General features: G+C 44.0%; 1 protein-coding gene across 1 annotated transcript in view; it reads right to left on the minus strand.

Moving 5' to 3' along the window:
* Positions 1-21,040, minus strand: part of MIER2 (MIER family member 2) — a 65,530-nt gene that overhangs the window by 16,029 nt on the left and 28,461 nt on the right. The window contains exons 5-8 of the mRNA XM_060688559.2: positions 16,152-16,275; positions 6,431-6,537; positions 2,804-2,873; positions 1,132-1,283 (exon numbers count right to left, since the gene is read on the minus strand). Coding sequence (XP_060544542.2) covers positions 1,132-1,283; positions 2,804-2,873; positions 6,431-6,537; positions 16,152-16,275 — 453 coding nt within the window. The remainder of the gene's footprint in view (positions 1-1,131; positions 1,284-2,803; positions 2,874-6,430; positions 6,538-16,151; positions 16,276-21,040) is intronic.

A 21,040-nucleotide genomic window follows, 5' to 3' on the forward strand; every position in this document is an offset into this window, starting at 1 on the left:
CCCATTCCCTTCTAGCACTGATATCTTTGGGTAATGAAACATCTGCACGAAAACAAGCAAGCTGAGAGAGCACCATTGGCATCGTGATACTCAATGCTGAAGACCTTGACATGGCTTGGAACCATCCTTCTCTCCAAGAGAAGGGAATATATGTAGCTCAGGGTTAATCTGTGCAGTCCCTGGTGCTCTCTGAACTAGTTTATCTTTTTTTTTTGTTCTTTCCACTACCCAACTAGGTTAACATCTTCCCCAGCCAAGCACCTGCCAACTTTAGCATCCAGTAGCTAAAGCTTTGTCTGACCTGGGCATGTCTTTTGCACAAAGAAGTTAAGTTAAGAATCACTGTTAGGGCCGAAACACTTTTGCAAACAGGCTAATCTATTTTTTTTGGGGGGGGGGGGGTTGTTGCCCTAGTATCCTTCTCTGCTGAGGGGAGGTTTGAGGTGGCATCAGAATTTTTAAATTACCGTGTTTTTCAGAGTATAAGACACACTTTTTTTCCCCTCTAAGAGGGTGAAAATTTGGATGCGTCTTATACACTGAATGTAGCCAAAAACATGAGGCACAGAGGAGGCGATGGTCTATGGCAATCCCTGTACCCTGGACCAGCTGATTGGGGTATTCCGGGAGGCCGATCCACCCACCAATCAGCTGCTCGTGTTGAATCAGGCTGCAATAATGTCCTGAAGCTGACTTGGCTGTTCGCTATTTGCTGCAAGGAGTCTCAGAGTTTGCAGCAGCAAGCAAAACACAAGCAGAGGAGAGGAGTTTCAGTTTCAGTTTCAGAGATCAGCACAACATGCAGCTTTAGAACAATTGACCTAAGCCATGCCCAGGCTCCTTGCTGTTTCCTTCCTTGTTGCTCACATAGCAAATACTGTTTCAGTTTCCAAACAGTCTCACACACTGACAGGACGCTAGCCAGATGAATACCGATGGATGCTGGTAGGCAGAGGCAGATTTTTTTTTTCTTATTTTCCTCCCCCAAAACTAAGGTGCGTCTTATACTCCGGAGCGTCTTATACTCCAAAAAATACAGCAACTCATTAATTAATCTTCCTACCGTTCATAAGCATCTTCCTTGCAGCAATCTCACTCGTGATGGGGGAGCCTTAGCCACACAGAACTCACTTGTTCGTTATCCTTCACCATCTCTCCTTCAGGAAGCCTGGCGTTGGAGACTTCATCCCATCTCCTCTTGATAGCTCGGAAGAGGAATTCTTCCACCTCCCTCTCCGGAAGGATGTTTGGATCCCACAGCAACTGGTCATCATTTTCATAGACTAGGTGAAAAAAGAAAGAGTGAGTGAGTGTGAGAGAGAGAGAGACAGAGAGAAAGAGAGAGACTAAACCCAGAGTTTAGTGTGATGGTTAAAGTCCTGGCCTAGAAACCAGGAGATTGTGATTTCTAGTCCCACTTTAAGTATGAAAGCCGGCTGGGTGATGTCGGGCCAATCACAAGAGGTGATTGAGATCTAGTTCCACCATAGGCATGAAAATTGGCTGGATGATTTTAGGATCAATTACCAGGAGACGATGAATTCTAATCGCAGCTTAGGTATAGAAGCAGACTGGGAGACTTTGGGCCAATCACCAGGAGATTGCAAGCTCTAGTCCTGCCTTAGGCATGAAAGCCAATTGGGTGACTTTGGGCCAATCACCAGGAGACAATGAGTTTTAGTCCCGCCTTAGGCATGAAAGCCAACTGGGTGACTTTGGGCCAATCACCAGGAGACAATGAGTTCTAGTCCCGCCTTAGGCATGAAAGCAACTGGGTGACTTTGGGCCAATCACCAGGAGACGGTGAGTTCTAGTCCCACCTTAGGCATGAAAGCAACTGGGTGACTTTGGGCCAATCACCAGGAGACGGTGAGTTCTAGTCCCACCTTAGGCATGAAAGCAACTGGGTGACTTTGGGCCAATCACCAGGAGACGGTGAGTTCTAGTCCCACCTTAGGCATGAAAGCAACTGGGTGACTTTGGGCCAATCACCAGGAGACGGTGAGTTCTAGTCCCACCTTAGGCATGAAAGCAACTGGGTGACTTTGGGCCAATCACCAGGAGACGGTGAGTTCTAGTCCCACCTTAGGCATGAAAGACAGCTGGGTGACTTTAGGCCAACCACCAGGAGACTATGAATTCTAATCCCACTTTAGGCATAAAAACTGGCTGGGAGTGACTTTGGGCCAGTCCTTCTCTCTTAGCCCAACCCATCTCACAGGATTGTTGTGGGGAAAACAGGAGGAGGACGGAGTATTAAATATGCTTGCTGCCTTGAGTTATTTATAAGGTAAAAAAGGAGGGGTAAAAGTCTAATAAATAAGGAAATAAGCAAGCAAGCAATTTCTCCATTCCCATTACAAGGAATCTAGGAAACTGGGCTCAACCAAACTCACTCCTAGGCCCTGGTTGCACACATGACAATTGTGAGACCAACGTTCTGGTTGCACCCATCACAATTGTGTGACAAATGTTCAGCATTTTAACTCTGAGGTGAGAACCTCAATGAAAAACTCAAATACTGTAGGAGATTTGTGAAGAAGAAGACAAGGTGTTCAAGCAACAAGGCTTGTTCTTTTCATTGTCTGCAAAACACGGCAAATTTTCACTTTTTTTCCCCTCAGGGGCTATTTCTTTGTTTTTCCAAAACTCCGAAATCCTCAACTGGTGTTGTCTAAGGACAGCCCGATTTGCACAGCTCCTGGCCCTGAAGGTTAACTTCTAGAATGAGAAGATTAAAGACACCCATACAGCACTGCCGAAGGCTAAAACAACAAGGCTCCTCAGGAGAAAAATTGCTCACCTTTTTCGCCCTGCCGGTTCAAGTCCAAGAGAGGGACAATGGCCTGGTACTGAGGTCCCACCATGATCTCCTAAAAAAAGGGGGGGGGGGAGTAAAATGTGTAGATATTATAAGCGGAAGGACGCCATCTTTGAGGGCAGAGTGGCTAAATTCCATCTGCAAAAGGGATACTTGTTTCCTTGACTGAAATCTCTGCCTAAGAAGCTTCAAGGGTACAGGTAATCCTCAATTTACAATCCCAATTGAGCTCCAAATTTCTTTCTTTTTTTTTTTTTTGCAGTTTTTTTAATACAATTTTTAAAACACACAGACAAACATACAATACATCTTTTCGGAACACAGCATTGATCCGGTCATAAGTTTGTTCAGCTTTTTGTTTCATTTTTAACACAATTTTGTATGTTCTATTTTTGCCATAACATTTATTTCTTAATCTTGGCTCACATATCTCAACTATTACCATTTTATAGTAAGCTTACGCATATTAAGATAATCAAAACTATTACCCTTCTATTAATCCACCTTAAATCTTAATTCAAATAATACCTCATAATACATTTCACAATTCTTACCCTAAATTCTCACTATTAACAGTACAGTTCAAACATATTTATGCTTCTGAATCTTATTTCAATTTCTAAAACTTCCCTACATTTTATTATTACTTCATATACTATTCATTAATTCTTTATTTAATTATTACTTCATCAAATTTAAATCTTATCTCTGATCTTAAAAATATACCAATTGAGCTCCAAATTCCTGTTGCTAAGCAAGGCAATTGTTAAACAAGCCTCGTTCCTTTTTTTTTTTTTTTAAATTTGATTTATATGCCGCCCTTCTCCGGAGACTCAGGGTGGCTTACAGTGCGTTAAGCAAGAGCCTTCATCCTTTTGTATATTTATACAAAGTCACCTTATTGCCTCCACAACTGGGTCCTCAATTTACCTACCTTAGAAAGGATGGAAGGCTGAGTCAACCTTGAGCCTGGCGAGATTCAAACCTGCAGTAATTGCAGGCAGCTGTTCTTAATAACATTTTAACATTTTAGGACCTTTGTTGCCACAGCTGTTGCGCAAATCACTGCAGTTGTTCAGGGAATCATGTAGTTTTTAAGCGAATCTGGTGTCAACCGTGAAGTGGCCTAACTGTGGCCATTTGCTGCCCTTGTAGCCTTTCCTATGAGAGTTTTAGTTTTCACATTGCTGCAGGGCTGACACAGCCTGGAGCTGAGGGGCAGGGAGGGGGGGTATAGAGCAGTGGTGGGATTCAGCCGGTTCTCTCCGGATCACACAAACCGGTAGCAGTGACTGCGGGAGGCTTCACCCACCCGCCCGCACGTAATGCACGACTACTGTGCGTGCGCAGAAGGCCGTGCGCATGTGCAGAGACGGCGTGTGCGCTCACATTTGAGGACTGGTAGGGAAGGTAAGTGAATACCACCTCTGGTATAGATAGCTGGGGTGCTGTAGCCAAAATAAAATTCTTTCCCCTGGGAATCAAGGACGTTTCTGCAGGTGATCAGAAGGTGGAGACTGAGGTCACCTAGCAACTGGACTGTATGCTGATTGGGTCATGTGACTGGTGACTTATTTGAATTGGATGCAAAACCGGCGGGAATTTAAGAGCTGGTTTTCCACCAAGCTTGTGCCAATATGATATGTCCCAATAAAATGTTCTTTGAGGAATATGCCTGCCTCTGAGTTCTTATTGTTGGGGATGTATTACTTGGAACCTGTTGTGGCCCACCAGCGGATCTGGAAGCAGATTCGGACAGTGAGGAGGTTGGGGAGGAACATGGGCCAGTCCTGGAGCCTGGGGATGGCTCTGATGAGGGCTCTGCATCGGAGGCAGAGAGGGGGCCAGGGCCATATGCCAGTTATCATTTGCCTTCGGAGTCAGACATCAGTGAGGCAGACGAACAGCTGGGGCCTGTTCCCAGTGTGTGCATGCGCAGAGCTGCCAGGCAAAGGGAACAGCTAAGGAAGAAGGGTCGACTCAGGAGTAAAGCCACAGGTGGACAGTGAATGGGCCCCTCCCAGAGGGAATAAAAGGGGAGCAAAAGAGGAGGGGAATTTGCAGGAGACAATTAGTTCATTATTGCATTCTTGCCAAGTATTGTGGAGTCTGAAAGATATCGGCCTGGCCACTCTCCAAGCCTGATAAAGATCGGTAATTGTGAACTATCTTGAAAGACTTTGCTGGAGAGGAATTCACTGTCAATTAAATAAAAGTGGTTTATCGGGACGAGGATTTGGCTTCGTGCTGCAGGGGAAGCCTAGGTCAGGACAGAACCTTGACATCTGGCTTCTCCCACTGACTTTGCTTGTCGGAAGCCGGCTGGGAAGGTCGCAAATGGCGATCAGGTGACCTTGGGACAGTACAACCGTCACAAATTCATGCCAGTTGCCAAGCGGCCGAGTTTGGATCACGTGACTACGAGGAGGCTGCAACGGTCGTAAGGGTGAAAAACGGCTGTAAGTCACTTTTTCAAGTCTAAGTCAACACCGAGCCTGGTGAGATTTGAACTACCAAATTGCAGTCAGCCGGCAGTCAGCAGAAGTAGCCTGCAGTACCGCACTCTAACCACTACACCAATGCAGCTCATAGTTAGAATGCAATATTGCAGGCTATTTCTGCCGACTGCCAGCAGTTTAGCAGTTCGAATCTCACCTGGCTCAAGGTTGACTCAGCAGCCTTCCATCCTTCTGAGGTCTGTAAAATGAGGACCCAGATTGTTGGGGGCAAGATGCTGACTCTGTAAAACCGCTTAGAGAGGGCTGTGAAGCACTGTGAAGCGGTATATAAGTCTAAGCGTTATTCTTATTGCTATTCTGACGAGCAAAGTCACTGGAGAAGCCAGATTCACTTAATGACCATGTTACTATCTTAACAACTGCAGTGGTTCACTTAACAACTGAGGCAAGAAAGGTTGTAAAATGGGGCAAAATTCACTTAACAAATGTCTCACTTAATAACAGAAATTTTGGGCTGAATTGTGGTCGGACGTCGAGGACTACCTGTAATACAGACTTCCAACCCTAACCATAGTCAGAAGTCACCTCGCTCTGAAAAGGGGAACTTAAATCATGTGATATCACTTGCAGGATTTCCACTGTGACCATCCATGAATAGAATAGAAATAGAAATAGAAATAGAAATAGAAATAGAAATAGAAATAGAAATAGAAATAGAAATAGAAATAGAATAGAATAGAATAGAATAGAATAACAGAGTTGGAAGGGACCTTGGAGGTCTTCTAGTCCAACCCCCTGCTTAGGCAGGAAACCCTACACCACTTCAGACAAATGGTTGTCCAATCTCTTCTCAAAAACTTCCAGTGTTGGAGCATTCACAACTTCTGGAGGCAGGCAGTTCCACTGGTTAATTGTTCTAATTGTCAGGAAATTTCTCCTGTCTCTTTTACGGCTTCCTTCTGAGCTACCTGGGGATACCTGGCTGTCAGGAACAGAGATAGATGGGCCTCTTAAGCCAACTTCTGCTGGCTCCTGAAAACACCAACAGCTTGAGCCTCAAATCTTCTGCGTGGAGTCTAAGCCAGAAAGCAGAATTTGCTGGGCGCCTGTGCTAATAAGGGAGGACAATTATGGGATGCCAAAGCCTTACCTTCTTGCAGTCATTAGGAGCGATGGAATCTTCTTCGGAGTCTTCAGCTGAGAAGGAAGCACAAGGGGAGGAACAAGGAGCCTTGTCTCCATCTGCCACAAAATTAGCTTCGGGGGAAAGAAAAGACAAATGACCTCTTTCCGATTTAAATTGAGAAAATTGGTTTTTTGGGGGGTGGGGGTGGGGTCCTTGGTGGTCTCTGAGCTTGGTTGCTTTTTTTTTATTTTTATACAGATGTTTCATGACCCAACTAGGGTCATGAAGTGAGTGGGGTTTGCTGAGAGCATGGGAGCTGAGAACAAATCTTACTGCTTTCTAGCACTGATGATGTTACCTAATTGGGTTATGAGACGTCTGCAGGAAAACAACCAAGCTCAGAGACCACCAAGGACCTCACAGTTCAGCCCTGAGCTACACATTCGGTTTTGTCAACAATAAAGCAGAGAACAAGCAGAGGACACTTAACAACTGTTCTAAAGCCGATTAGCACAATTTGGAGTCAAACTGGATAATTATTTTGTCTACCGATGAAGTCACAAATATCGACTCTCTTTAGGTAGATATTATCTCTTTTTTTTAAAATCTTGATTTAGTCAGTTTGCAACTTGATGTTTCTTCCAATAACTTTCACCCTTGATTCTGTAACAGTTCTATAGCTAACTGTATTTATGGTACAGTTTTTATGTTTTAATATTTTACTTGCAGATTGCACACAGAGTTGCTTTGGGAAGGAAATGGGCTGTTTTTAACACATGCACACATAAACACACACAGCACACACACAAAACTGTAAGCAGCTGTAATATTTTCTGCTACATCCTAGAACTGTGATGGTGAACACGTGCTACAGGTTGCACGCGGAGCCATATCTCAGCTCCAGCGCACATGCGCGCCCTGGCCAGCTGATTTTTGGGCCTTCCAGGCCCACTGGATATCAGGAGGCCGTTTTTGTCCTCCCCAGGCTCTTAGAAAGGCTCTGGAGCCTGGGGAGGGCGAAAAATGGACCTTCCGGTCCCACCGTGTGCCAATAGCGGGGGTCGCGGGGTGTGTGTGTGTGTGTGTGTTGCACTCACATGCATGGGGGGGCGGGGCACATTGAATTATGGGCGCCGGCATGCATGTGTGTGACCCCCCCCTGCGTTCCCCCCGCTTTTGGCACACGATGGCAAAAAGGTTAGCCCTCACTGTCCTAGAATATAGAATATTCTACATACAGACGTATATTGAATTAACACTATAAAAAGGCAGATGAAGAAGTATATATCCAAAGCGTTCATCGTTTTTCTTTTATTAAAAAAAAAAGAGTATGCATCCCACTTTTAAAGCTTCCTCAACCCCAAATTTGCAAATTGTAGTTTTGGACTACAATTCCCATCCAACCGGCCACACAGGTTGGATATTCCTTGGAAAAGTGGTCCAATTCAGAAAACTTTGTCAGCGCCGTTTCTGTCAATGTTCTGCAATCTGGGTGACTTTCTTTCTATTATGTCTCATCCGTTACACATCTATAGGAGCACTTGGTTTGAAGCCTGCATATTACAGGTCTTTTCTCTCAAAGTACATGAAATCCTCAACTTACGACAGTTCGTTTAGTGACCGTTCAAAGTTACAACGGTGCTGGAAAAAAAAAAGGGACTTGTGGCTGTTTCCCACACTTACGTCCATCGCAGCATCCCCCAATGGTCACATGATCAAATTTCAGCTGCTTGACAACTGGTTCATATTTATGACGGTTGAAGTATCCCGGGGTCATGTTATATCCCCTTTGGTGACCTTCTGACAAGCAAAGTCAATGGGGGGAAAGCCAGATTTACTTAACAAGAGTGTTACAAGAGCCACGGTGGCCCAGTGGTTAGAATGCAGTACTGCAGGCTACTTTTGCTGACTGCCAGCTGCCTGCAGTTTGATTCTGACCAGCTCAAGGTTGACTCAGCCTTCCGTCCTTCCGAGGTGGGTAAAATGAGGACCCAGATTGTTGGGGGCAAGAGGCTGACTCTGTATACCGCTTAAAGAGGGCTGTAAAGCACTGTGAAGTGGTATATAAGTCTCCTTCCTTCCTCTCTCAAGAGTCCTGGTGGCACAGTGGTAAGAATGCAGCATTGCAGGCTGATTCTGCCCACTGCTAGCAGTTTGATCCTGACCGGCTCAAGGTGGACTCAGCCTTCCATCCTTCCGAGGTGGGTAAAATGAGGACCCGGATTGTTGGAAGGGCAAGAGGCTGACTCTGTAAACCGCTTAGAGAGGGCTGTAAAGCACCGTAAAGCGGTATATAAGTCTCCTTCCTTCCTTCCTTCCTCTCTCAAGAGTCCTGGTGGCACAGTGGTAAGAATGCAACATTGCAGGCTGATTCTGCCCACTGCTAGCAGTTTGATCCTGCACTACCTGCCTCTGTGGTCTCTTCCCCAAACCCCCCATAACTTTAACCTTAAACTGTCTACTGTTGACCTCAGCCCATTCCTAAGAGGTCTGTAAGGCAGCGTGCCTACCGTCCCTGTCCTAATATTCCTTTTTTACTTGCTCTTTTCATGTATCCAATCCATGTTTATACTTTTTTTTTTTTTTAATTTGATTTATATGCCGCCCTTCTCCAGAGACTCAGGGCGGCTTACAATGCGCTAAGCAATAGCCTTCCTACTTTTGTATATTTATACAAAGTCAGCTTATTGCCCCCACAAACTGGGTCCTCATTTTACCTACCTGTTGTGGCCCCGCCCTCTGAGCCTGTCCCATCGGAGGAAGAAAGCTCCGAGCATGAGGAAGAGGAGTCAGCCAGGCCTCCCTCTCCAGGCCCCTCCCCTCTGGCACTGTCTCAGGTGCCGGCCGAGGGAGAGGAGATTAGCAGGGAGATAGGTGGCTCGGATGAGAGCGAGGGAGAGACATCATTCCTGGACGCACGCCTCCAAAGGTGTGATAAACGATTGCAGCAGCTCAGGAGGCGTGCTAGGGATTAGAACTGAGTCACTGGACCACACCCCAGAGACTATATAAGAGAGGGTGGTGGCCAGTGATCCCTGTGACGAACAAAACTAACCTTGGATAGTCACTAAAGCCTCGTTTGGAACTGCTGGGAGGAATATTTATTGTTGTTGGACGTTTGGAAGCTGAGTATATTATCTTTCTGTTTTCTGTGGAAATAAAAGCACTTGGCAGACGGCGTGTATATCGCTGCCAAGTTGGAGATAAAGAGCTGGGTGTGTTCCAAGTGCTTCCTTAACCCTCGGCTGGCTGTGTTTGTGTGTGTGTGTGGACGGGGACAGATCACTACCTTAGAAAGGATGGAAGGCTGAGTCAACCTTGAGCCTGGTGAGAATTGAACTTGCAGTAATTGCAGGCAGCTGGTCTTAATAACAGGGTGCTTTAGACCCTGTTATACTTTATACTTATTACCTAATATGTTCTTGACAAATAAATAAATAAATAAATAAATAAATAAATAAATAAATAAATAAATAAATAAATAAATCGTGAGTATCTTGAGGGTCATTTGATCCCCTTTTGTGACCGTCTGACGAGCAAATTCAATGGGGGAAGCCAGATTAATTTAACAACCGTGTTACGTCCTTAGCAGTTGCGGTGATTCACTTAACAATCATGGTGGCAAGAAAGGTAATACAATGGAGCAACGGAACAAATGTTTCGCTTAGCAACGAAAATTTTGCTTGTTGGAAACTAGCCGGGAAGGTTGCCAGTGACATCTGGACAGTGCAACTGTCCTAATTATGGATAAATACGGATGAGGAGCAAAACGTCTTCAAAGAAAAGCGAAGGAAGTCCAGTTGCCTCTTGAAAAAGCACCTTACGTGAGCGTTGAGCTTTGTATTGCTTGTGTATTTTGTTACCTGTCCAGGATTTCTTTTATATAAGGTATAAATCTGTATGGAGATTCTCAGCCATCCAGGTCATGGTTGTCCGGAAGGTGCTTTTTTCAAGAGGCAACTGGACTTTCTGGTTTTTCTTTGAAGATGTTTCGCTTCTCCTCCAAGAAGCCTCTTCAGCTCTGACTGGATTGGGGTGGGGTGGGGAAACGGAAGGATTTAGATCCCTTTGCAGACAGTTGGTCATTTGCATCGTTTTAGAGAATCAGTGAGGCCACTTGGAGATTTATCTGTGTCTTCAGGGTCATCTGAGTGGTAGACTGGATACAGATGTCTACCCCCGACCACCCCAACGATGCCCTTGAAGTGATGTCCCAGTGCCTGGAGGCCGTACGGATCTGGATGGGGAGAAACAGGCTCAGGCTCAACCCATCCAAGACTGAGTGGCTGTGGTTTCCGACGTCCCGATATAGTCAGCTGGTGCCATTGCTGACTATTGGGGGCGAATCATTGGCCCCCACGGAGAGGGCTCGCAACTTGGGTGTCCTCCTGGACTCACGGCTGTCTTTAGAAGAGCATTTGACGGCTGTGACCGGGAGGATTTTTCATCAGGTTCGCCTAATTCGCCAGTTGCGTCCCTTTCTAGATCGGGACTCCTTACCACGGTCACTTATGCCCTCGTCACCTCCCGTCTGGACTATTGTAACGCTCTCTACATGGGGCTCCCCTTGAGGAGCACTCGGAGGCTCCAACTGGTGCAGAGTGCGGCTGCGCGGGTGGTGACGGGAGCGACGTGGCGCTCCCATGTAACACCTCTCCTGCGCGAGCTGCACTGGCTCCCGGTGGTCTTCCGGATGCGCTTCAAGGTTTTGGTTATCACCTTTAGAGCGCTCCATGGCTTAGGACCTGGTTATTTACAGGACCGCCTGCTACCACCAACCCCCTCCCACCGATCAGTACGCTCCCATAGACAGGGGCTCCTCCGGGTGCCGTCGGCCAAACAATGTCGACTGGTGGCCCCCAGGGGGAGGGCCTTCTCTGTGGGGGCACCTACTATCTGGAACGAGCTCCCACCGGAGATACGGAGGATCCCGGATCTGCGTACCTTCCGTCGCACGCTCAAGACCTTCCTATTTCATCAAGCCGGCCTGACCTAAGTCTTTCCCCTTTTTAAATGGAAATTTTAAATCTGGTTTTAAATTATTGGGGTTTTAAATTTGTTCAGCCAAATTATTTAATTCGTTTTAATCTATTTTAAATTTTGTATTTATATGTTTTATTCCATGGCTGTTCACCGCCCTGAGTCCTTCGGGAGTAGGGCGGTATACAAATTCAATAAAATAAAATAAAAATAAAAAAAGATGTCGTATCCCACCCCTCTGTTGAGAGAGGGTTGTTCAGTTTTGACATAGATGGCCTCTTCGATCCCTCTTTCAAACCAATCTCCAGATGGCCTCAACAACTCTCTAAAAAGGATGCAAATGACCAGCTGTCTGCAAGGAGTATCAATCCTTCCGTTCCCCACCATCCAGTCAGAGCTGAAGAAGCTTCTTGGATGAGAAACGAAACATCTTCAAAAGAAAAAACCAGAAAAGTCCAGTTGCCTCTTGAAAAAAGCACTTTTGTAACATATAAAATTTTCAGTTTAAAAAAAAAAAATCACAGCTGAAAGAAAAAAAAAAGATTTGTTTTTTCGGCTGAAGTAGAAACGAAACGGGAGGCATGCTGGAGACGTAAAGACGATTAATCCCAGGAAAGACGGAAACGGCCAATTTAGGCGAGATCATGAAGGGTAAGGATATTTCTATGACAACTGGGATCAGAAGAGTGAAAGCAATGGGTCTCCCTAGGAGCAACGCGTGGCTGCGAAAGCTGGACATTTAAGAAAGAATTAGAGGAGGAAGAAGACAGAACATCTCTGAATTATGGGTTACTAAGTTACCATGGACTTCAAGAAGAATCAATCAATGGGGCCAAGAGGAAATAAAGGCTGACCGTTATCCTGAGGAGACAATTAGCAAGCAGAATCTCACATATTATGGACATGTAATGCGAACAGATAACAGAAAATCTGCATCCAGTTTTGGTCGCCACGATGTAAAAAAGTTGTTGAGACTCTAGAAAGAGTGCAGAGAAGAGCAACCAAGATGCTTAGGGGACTGGAGGCTAAAACGTAGGAAGAATGGTTGCAGAAACTGGGAATGGCTAGTTTAATGAAAAGAAGGACCAGGGGAGACATGATAGCAGTCTTCCAATATCTCAGAGGCTGCCACAAAGAAGAGGGAGTCAAGCTATTCTCCAATAGGGTAGGACAAGAAGCAATGGGTGGAAACTAATCAAGGAGAGAAGCAACTTAGAACTAAGGAGAAATTTCCTGACAGTGAGAGCAATTAATCAGTGGAACAACTTGCCTCCAGAAGTTGTGAATGCTCCAACACTGGAAGTTTTTAAGAAGATGTTGGATAACCATTCGTCTGAAGTGGTGTAAGGTTTCCTGCCTAAGCAGGGGGTTGGACTAGAAGACCTCCAAGGTCCCTTCCGACTCTGTTATTCTATTCTATTCTATTCTATTCTATTCTATTCTATTCTATTCTATTCTATTCTATTCTATTCTATTCTATTCTATTCTACTCTACTCTACTCTACTCTACTCTACTCTACTCTACTCTATTCTAAAAACAGAGTTGGAAGGGACTTTGGAGGTCTTCTAGTCCAACTGCCAGCTCAGGAAGGAGACCTTACCATTCCAGATAAGCGCCTGTCCAATCTCTTCTTAAAAACCTCCAGTGTTGGAGCACCCATAACTTCTGGAGGAAAGCTGTTCCACTGAGTAGTTAGCTTCCACCCATTGCTTCTTCAGGTCCTTTGGAGAACAGGCTGACCTCCTCTTCTTTGTGGCAGCCCCTTAGATATTGGGTGGGTTAGAAAAATACAGCGGTGATTAACATGCTTGAATGAAGGAGAAAGAAGGACAAGACACTAAATAAGATGGGTGAAGAAGATCAGAGATTTCTCTGGAACGTTTTTCTGTCGTTGAGCGAGACAGTCGTTAAGTGAGTTTTGCGACTTGTCTTGCCACAGTTGTGAAGTGAATCAGTGCAGTTGAGAAGTGAGTAACCTGGTTGTTAAGCGAACCTGGCTTCCCCATTGACTTTGCTTGTTAGGAGGTCGCAAAAGCGGATCGCGTGACCCTGGGACACTGCAACCGTCACAAATATGAGTCAGTTGCCAAGCCGCCGAATTTTGCTCATGTGACCATAGGGATGTTGTAACTTTGAACGGTCACTAAATGAACTGTTGTAAGTCAAGGACTACCTGTTAAGACTACCGGAACAATCTTTGAGCCTGTTAAATAAGTTGCATGAATAAGGCCAGTACGGGTAGTCCTCGACCTACGACCACAAAATTCCTGTTACTAAACAAAGTACTTGTTAAGTGAGTTTCGCCTGATTTTATGACCAATTTTTATGACCTTAATCCAGTTACGCCACAGCAAATTACTGAATGACTGCAGTTGTTAAGTGAATCACATGGTCATTAAGCTAATCCAACTTCTCTCATTGATTTTGCCTGATGGAAGCCTGCAGGGAAAGTTGCAAATAGTGATCATGTGTCCCCCAGGATGCTGCAACCGTCATAAATGTCTATGGAGATTCTCAGTCATCCAGGACATGAATAGAATAGAATAGAATTGAATCGAATCGAATAAGAATAGAATAGAAGAATAGAATAGAATAGAATAGAATAAGAATAGAATAATAGAATAGAATCGAATAAGAATAGAATAGAAGAATAGAATAGAATAGAATAAAATAGAATAAGAATAGAAGAATAGAATAGAATAGAATAGAATTAGAATAGAATAATAGAATAGAATAAGAATAGAATAGAAAATGAATAGAATAGAATAGAATAGAAAATAGAATAGAATAGAAAATAGAAGAATAGAATAGAATAAGAAGAATAGAATAGAATAAGAATAGAATAGAAGAATAGAATAGAATAGAATTAGAATAGAATAGAATAAGAATAGAAAATAGAATAGAAAATGAATAGAATAGAATAGAAAATAGAATAGAATAGAAAATAGAATAATAGAATAGAATAGAAAATAGAATAGAATAGAATAGAATAGAATAGAATAGAATAGAATAGAATAGAATAGAATAGAATAACAGAGTTGAAAGGGACCTTGGAGATCTTCTAGTCCAGCCCCTTGCTCAAGCAGGAGAACCTATACCAGTGATGGGCAACCTTTTCCGGACTGAGTGCTCAAAGTATGTGTGTGTGTGCCCAAACCCCCAATGCACGCGCCCCTCCCCTCCGCGCATGCATGTACCCCCTGCACATGCCCCGCACCGCTGCACATGCGCGTGTGCCCCCCCACATGCCATCCACCCCCCCGCACAGCAGAGACCAGACAACCAGCTGGCTGGCGGGAGGCGCATGCGCAGCAAAGCTGAACTGGGGCGATGGCTGGCGTGCCCATAGACAGGGCGCTGCCATCACAGACCTATGCCATTTCAGACAAGAGAACTGTTAATAGTCTCTTCTTAAAAACCTCCAGGTTGTCCCAAAGGTGCTAGGCCCTTTGGGATGAACACCCTTCCAATGGTGTGGGAGTATGAACGGATTTCCAGAAAAACTGCAGAATACAGGAACCATCAGTTTGAGATGCAGCCAACAGAGGCTCATCCCCAACAGCCTGTTGTGGTCTGCCAGGAGCCTGCAGAGCTGGTAGTGGAGTTGGACAGTGAGGAGGCTGGGGAGGAACATGGGCCAGTCCTGGAGTCTGGGGAAGGTCTGGATGAGGGCTCTGCGTCAGAGGCAGAGATGGGGCCAGGGCCATCTGGGAGTGATGCACGGACTCTGGAGCCTCCAGAGTCAGATAGCAGAAAGGCAGAGGAACAGGAGGAGCCTGTTCCTAGGGCATGCATGCACAGAGCTGCCAGAAGGCACGAACAGTTAAAACAAAAGGGACGACTTGGGAGTAAGACCTGGAGATGATTGGCCCCTCCCATAAGGCTTAAAAGAGGAGCAAAGGCATGTGGGCCCTTTGCAGGAAAGCAACGTTGTTAATTCTGTTCCCAGTCGGCATCTCTGTTTGATTCTGGACTCTGTGTGGCTTTGCCAAGTAGTCTTTGGCAGAGTGTCAAGGGAGATAAAGGTTGGTGATTATCCCAAAGGACTTTTTGCAACTAATTGGGACCCAGCTGTGAATGAACATAATTCACAGCTGTTGCAATAAAAGAGGTTTGGGGACTATTCGTGTGTTTTAAAGACTCAGGAAGCCTAGGTCACAACACAGCCTCCGCCTGTCTTCAACAGTGAAGGGACATAGGGCAGAAAATATCCTGCAGCCAAGAAGGCTCCACACCCATTTGCACTACTCAGGTGACCCTGAGGACACAGATAAACCTCTAAGTGGCCTCAGCGGCTCTCTAAAAAGGATGCAAATGATCAGCTGTCTGCAAGGAATATAAATCCTTCCATTCCCCACTATCCTGTTGTGGAAGCTTCTTGGATGAGAAGCGAAACATCTTCAAAAGAAAAACAAGTAGCCTCCTGAAAAAGCACTTTTTGGGACAACCGTCATAAATTACACGCTGGTTGCCAGCGCCCAAATTTTGATCACATGACCATGGGGATGCTGCAATGAATGTAAATGTTGACGACTGGTTGTCAATCACTTCTTTGCAGGGCCTGCTCTAACTTCGAACAGTCGCTAAACGGATGGTTGTAAATCGAGGACGACCTGTGTGAAGAAGCGTGCTGGGGACAATCTCTTTTTTCGTGGTGTTGCAGCCGCCAATCTGCAGGCCTGACGTACCACAAAGAGCCGAACGACTCCATCTTTCCTTTTGCCCACCTCTGCAAGTGTAAGAGATGCTCTTAATCAAACTTACAGCCGGTCTGATTGGGGAAGAGGTCTGATGCATCGTGAGAAGTGACCGAAGGCGTCAGGTCATCTGCCGAAGATTGCGTCTCCTCCTCTTCTTCTCCAGAAAGTAGATCCTTTGCTATCTGCTCCTTCATTCAACAATCAGAAAAAGAGATTTATTTTTTTTAAAAAAAGCCAAGATTATGTAGAGTCAAAGATTGGGGTTGACGAGACTTAAAATCAAGGAGAAGGATGACACCGAATACTTTTTAACATGGGATTTGTTTTAGAATAGAATAGAATAGGAATACTTTATTGGCCAAGTGTGATTGGACACACCAGGAATTTGTCTTTGGTGCATATGCTCTCAGTGTACATAAAAGAAAAGATATATTCGTCAAGAATCATAAGGTACAACACTTAATGATAGTCATAGGGTACAAATAAGCAATCAAACCATACTAGGAAATGGTCAATATAAATCGTAAGGAGACCAGCAACAAGGTTACAGTCGTACAGTCATAAGTGGGAGGAGATGGGTGGTGGGAACGATGAGAAGATTAATAGTAGTGCAGACTTAGTCACTAGTTTGACAGTTTTGAGGGAATTATTTGTTTAGCAGAGTGATGCCGTTCGGGGAAAAACTGCAGCTATAGTTCCCTGCACCCGGAAACACGTGACAGAAAGTTCAGCTTTGAGGAATTTATCTCTTTGAATGGCCTGTGTATAAGGAAACCGTTCATTTGGTGATGGGGGATTTGACCAAATACAGGTAGTCCTCAACTTACAACAGTTCGCTTAGTGGCCGTTTGAAGTTACGACGGCACTGAAAAAAGTGACTTCTGACCACTTTTCACTTATGACCGTTGCAGCATGTATGATTTACGTTTGGATGCTTGACAATTGATTCAGATTTATGACGGTCGCAGGGTCCTGAGGTCACGTGGGATCCCCTTCTGACAAGCAAAGTCCATGGAGGAACCCAGATTCGCTTAACAACCCTGTTACTAATTTAACAACTGCAGTGATTCCCTTAACAAATGTGGCAAGATAAGTTGTAAATTGGGGCAAGATTCACTTAACAAATTTCTCACTTAACAACTTGTTTGTTTGTTTTGTTTTATTAAATTTATATAAACTTAAACTTTGGGCTCAACTGCGGTCATAAATTGAGGACTACTTGTAATTCTGCAGACCTAACAAGGTTAATCAAATCAGGCAGAACTGGTGCACGTTGGGTCTCCTTAATTAAACCAGGCCATCGGAAAGTCAGCCTTCTAAGTGATGGCAGGAGCCATGGTGACGCAGTGGTGAGAATGCAGTATTGCAGGCTAACTCTGCTCACTGCCAGGAGTTCGATCCTGACTGGCTGAAGGTTGACTCAGCCTTCCATCCTTCCAAAGTCGGTAAAATGAGGAGCCAGGTTGTTGGGGAGGCAAGATGCTGACTCTGTAAACTGCTAAGAGAGGGCTGTAAAGCACCGTGTAGCGATATATAAAGCCTAAGAGCTATTGCTATTGGTGGCACCTGCATTCCGGAGTATTTCCTCAGAAATCTTTATAGCATCCACCTTAAGGTCTTTAAGAGATGTGGTTGCTCAGTGGCTAAGACGCTGAGCTTGTCAATCAAAAGGTTGGCAGTTCAGCAGTTCGAATCCCTAGTGCCGCGTAACAGGGTGAGCTCCTGTTACTTGTCCAGCTTTTGCCAACCTAGCAGTTGCAAAAAATGCAAGTGGAAAAATAGAGACCACTTTTGGTGGGAAGGTAACAGAGTTCCGTGCGCCTTTGGCATTTAGTCATGCCGGCCACATGACCACGGAGACGTCTTCAGACAACGCTGGCTATTCGGCTTTGAAACGGAGATGAACACCGCCCCCTAGAGTCGGGAATGACTAGCACATATGTGCGAGGGGAACCTTTACTTTTACCTTACTAAGGTCTTTAAAAATTTGGGTGTTCTCCCAATCCTTGGAGTAGGCTGGTGGTGGACCTCAGTTGTTTGTTTATGATGATGTAGGTTTTTTTCTTTGTAATATTTTTTGCTTCTAGGTGTAAGCCGCCCAGAATTATTCTGGAGTCAGCCAGTCCCTAAATCTGTGTTTTTCAATCTTGGCAACTTTAAGACATGTGGACATGAGAACCGATGAAGCTTCTTGGATGAGAAACATCTTTATTTTATTTTCTTCCTTAAGAGGGAAACAAATCACAGTCCAATTGTCTTTTGAAAAAGCACTTTTGAGACAACTATGACCTGGATGATTGAGAATCTCCAGAGACAAGTGTGGACTTCAACTCCTAGAATTCCCCAGCCAGCACGGTTGACTGTGGAGTTCCGGGTATAAAACTGCACGCATCTTAAAATTGCCAAGGTTGCAAAACACTGATCTAAATACTTATATATTTATACTTTGTTTACTTGGCCAAGTGTGGTTAGACATAGAAGGAATTTTGTCTCTGGTACAGAAGCACTCGGCATACTTGCAAAATAACAGAATATAACACTAATACTAAAATGTACAACCAATAAAAGAGAGAGGTAAAAAATAACAAAAGGGATAAATAATAATACTGCAGTCATCCCCTAAAGATAAATATACATATGCATTAGACAAAAAACGTAGCAGTCACTGTATTTTATCAGCTGCGAAAGATTTAGCACGTAATAATAAATCTAAATCTAGCACATAACCATAAATGATAATACTGTAACAGACTACAGACAATGGCAGTGCAAAGTAGCAACAATTGGTGCATTGAAAGATCTGCAAGAAATACCATTTGCCTGCAAGCAAGAAGTGGTGGGACCATAAAACAGAGAAATAGAAAATGAAGACGCTAAAGTACTTTAGAATTCAGACTGAGAGACACCTGCCACAACAATACCCCAGACTTATCAACTGTCAATAAGAAAGTTTGAAAAGTGGACGTGGCAGTGCCTGGGGACAGCAGAAAAGTAGAGAACACCTGGAGAAGATAACAAAATACGAAGACCTGCAAATAGAAGCAGGGCAACTGTGGAAAAAGAAAGCAAAGGTAGGACCAATAGCGATAGGCATCTTGGGTGCAATCCCAAAACATCTGAAGCAGTATTTGAATACCATTGGCATTGATAAAATCTCCATCAGTCAACTGCAAAAGGCAGCTTGACTCGAACAGCTGACATCCTGCGAAGAGTCCTTTAAGACCATCAAATATCCACATCTGCCTATCTCAGGTCCTTGGGAAGGACTTGATAGGTGAATAAAAAATGCCAAGTCCAATATGAACATCTGGCTGACTGTGTGATGAACCATACTAATACTAATACTTACTGACTACTGGAGAGACCAAAACGGCCTACAAGAAAAACCAAATGAAGAACAGAATGGAGGCAAGAATGGAGACATTTAAAAAAAAAAACAGCAAGAAAAGCAGATAATAACAAGACCTGGCAATGGCTAAGAGCAGGGAAGTTGAAGAAAGAGACTTGAGGGAGTAATTTGGCTGCAGAAGACCAAGCCTTTTTTTTTTTTTTTTAAATATTTTTAAACAAACAATTCATCATTAATCAATCATTGAAACATCTTGGTACAAACTTTTTTGTGTCATCATATTCAACATTTATCATCATTTTCTTAGTCAGTACATATTTATCTTTCCTCTTACATTTAAATTTAATGTATTACAACATATTTTTTCCCATATTTCTTATTTTTACATTGCATATATTCTATTGTCTATATTCAGTCTCTATCCATTGATAAAATTGCCCCCCATATGTTGTAATATTCCGATTCTTCCTTCCCTCTAATTGCTAATGTTAATCTACTCATTTCTGCACATTCTAATATTTTCTTAATTAGCTCTCCCTTTGTAGGAATTTTTTTTTGCTTTCCAATTTTGTGCAAATACCATTCTTGCTGCCGTTATTACATGTATAATCAAATATGTATTTTTCTTTACACGTGAAAATAAAAATGACACAGCAACACATTGATCTTAAACTGGAACTGTTCCTGTTGAGGATCTTGCCGGAGAAATTTAGTAAAGACCGAGCCTTAAGGAGACAGGAATACAAAGCCAGAATGGAGAAGACAGCAACAGACAGCAAGTGCTGCCTATGCAAAGAAGCTGTGGACCACCTGGTAAGCTGCTGTAAGAAGATCGCACAGACCGACTACAAGCAGCGGCATGACAAAGTAGCAACAATGGTGCATTGGAAGATCTGCAAGAAATATCGTTTGCCTGCAAGCAAGAACTGGTGGGGCCATAAAATAGAGAAAGTCATAGAAAATGAAGAAGTTAGAATTGTTCTGGGACTTTAGAATTCAAACAGACCTGCCACATAACACCCCAGACTTAACAATTGTCGATAAGAAAGACAAAAAAGCTTGGATAGTGGACGTAAGAGACAGCAGAGTAGAAGAGAAATACAAAGACCTACAAATAGGAATAGAACAATTGTGGCAAAGGCAAGCAAGGGTAATGCCAATAGTAATAGGCGCCTTGGGTGCAATCCCAAAACAACTGGAGCACCCCTTGAACACCATTGGCATTGACAAATTTGCCATTAGTCAATTGCAGAAAGCGGTTTTACTTGGAAGAGCTTCCATCCTGCGATGATATCTGTAACACTGTCAAACACCCAGATCTGCCTATCCCAGGTCCATGGTAAGGATTCAATAGGTAGACAAAAATGCCCAACCCAGTCTGAACAGAATGTGCGATGATCAATAACAACAACAACAATAATAATAATAATAATTGAAGTTGAGCGATTGCGGAGGAAGAAATCAATGGTTTTACAATAGTAATAGGAGCCCTTGGAGCAATACCCAAAGGGCAGCCTAGATACATGAAAATTTTGAATTTATCATACCTGAATATCCTGACTTTGCAAAAAAAAAACCCACCTTACATGGAACTGCCTATATAG

Source organism: Pantherophis guttatus, chromosome 1 (assembly GCF_059756535.1).
Source record: "Pantherophis guttatus breed Tessera chromosome 1, ASM5975653v1, whole genome shotgun sequence".
Classification (NCBI taxonomy): Eukaryota; Metazoa; Chordata; class Lepidosauria; order Squamata; family Colubridae; genus Pantherophis; species Pantherophis guttatus.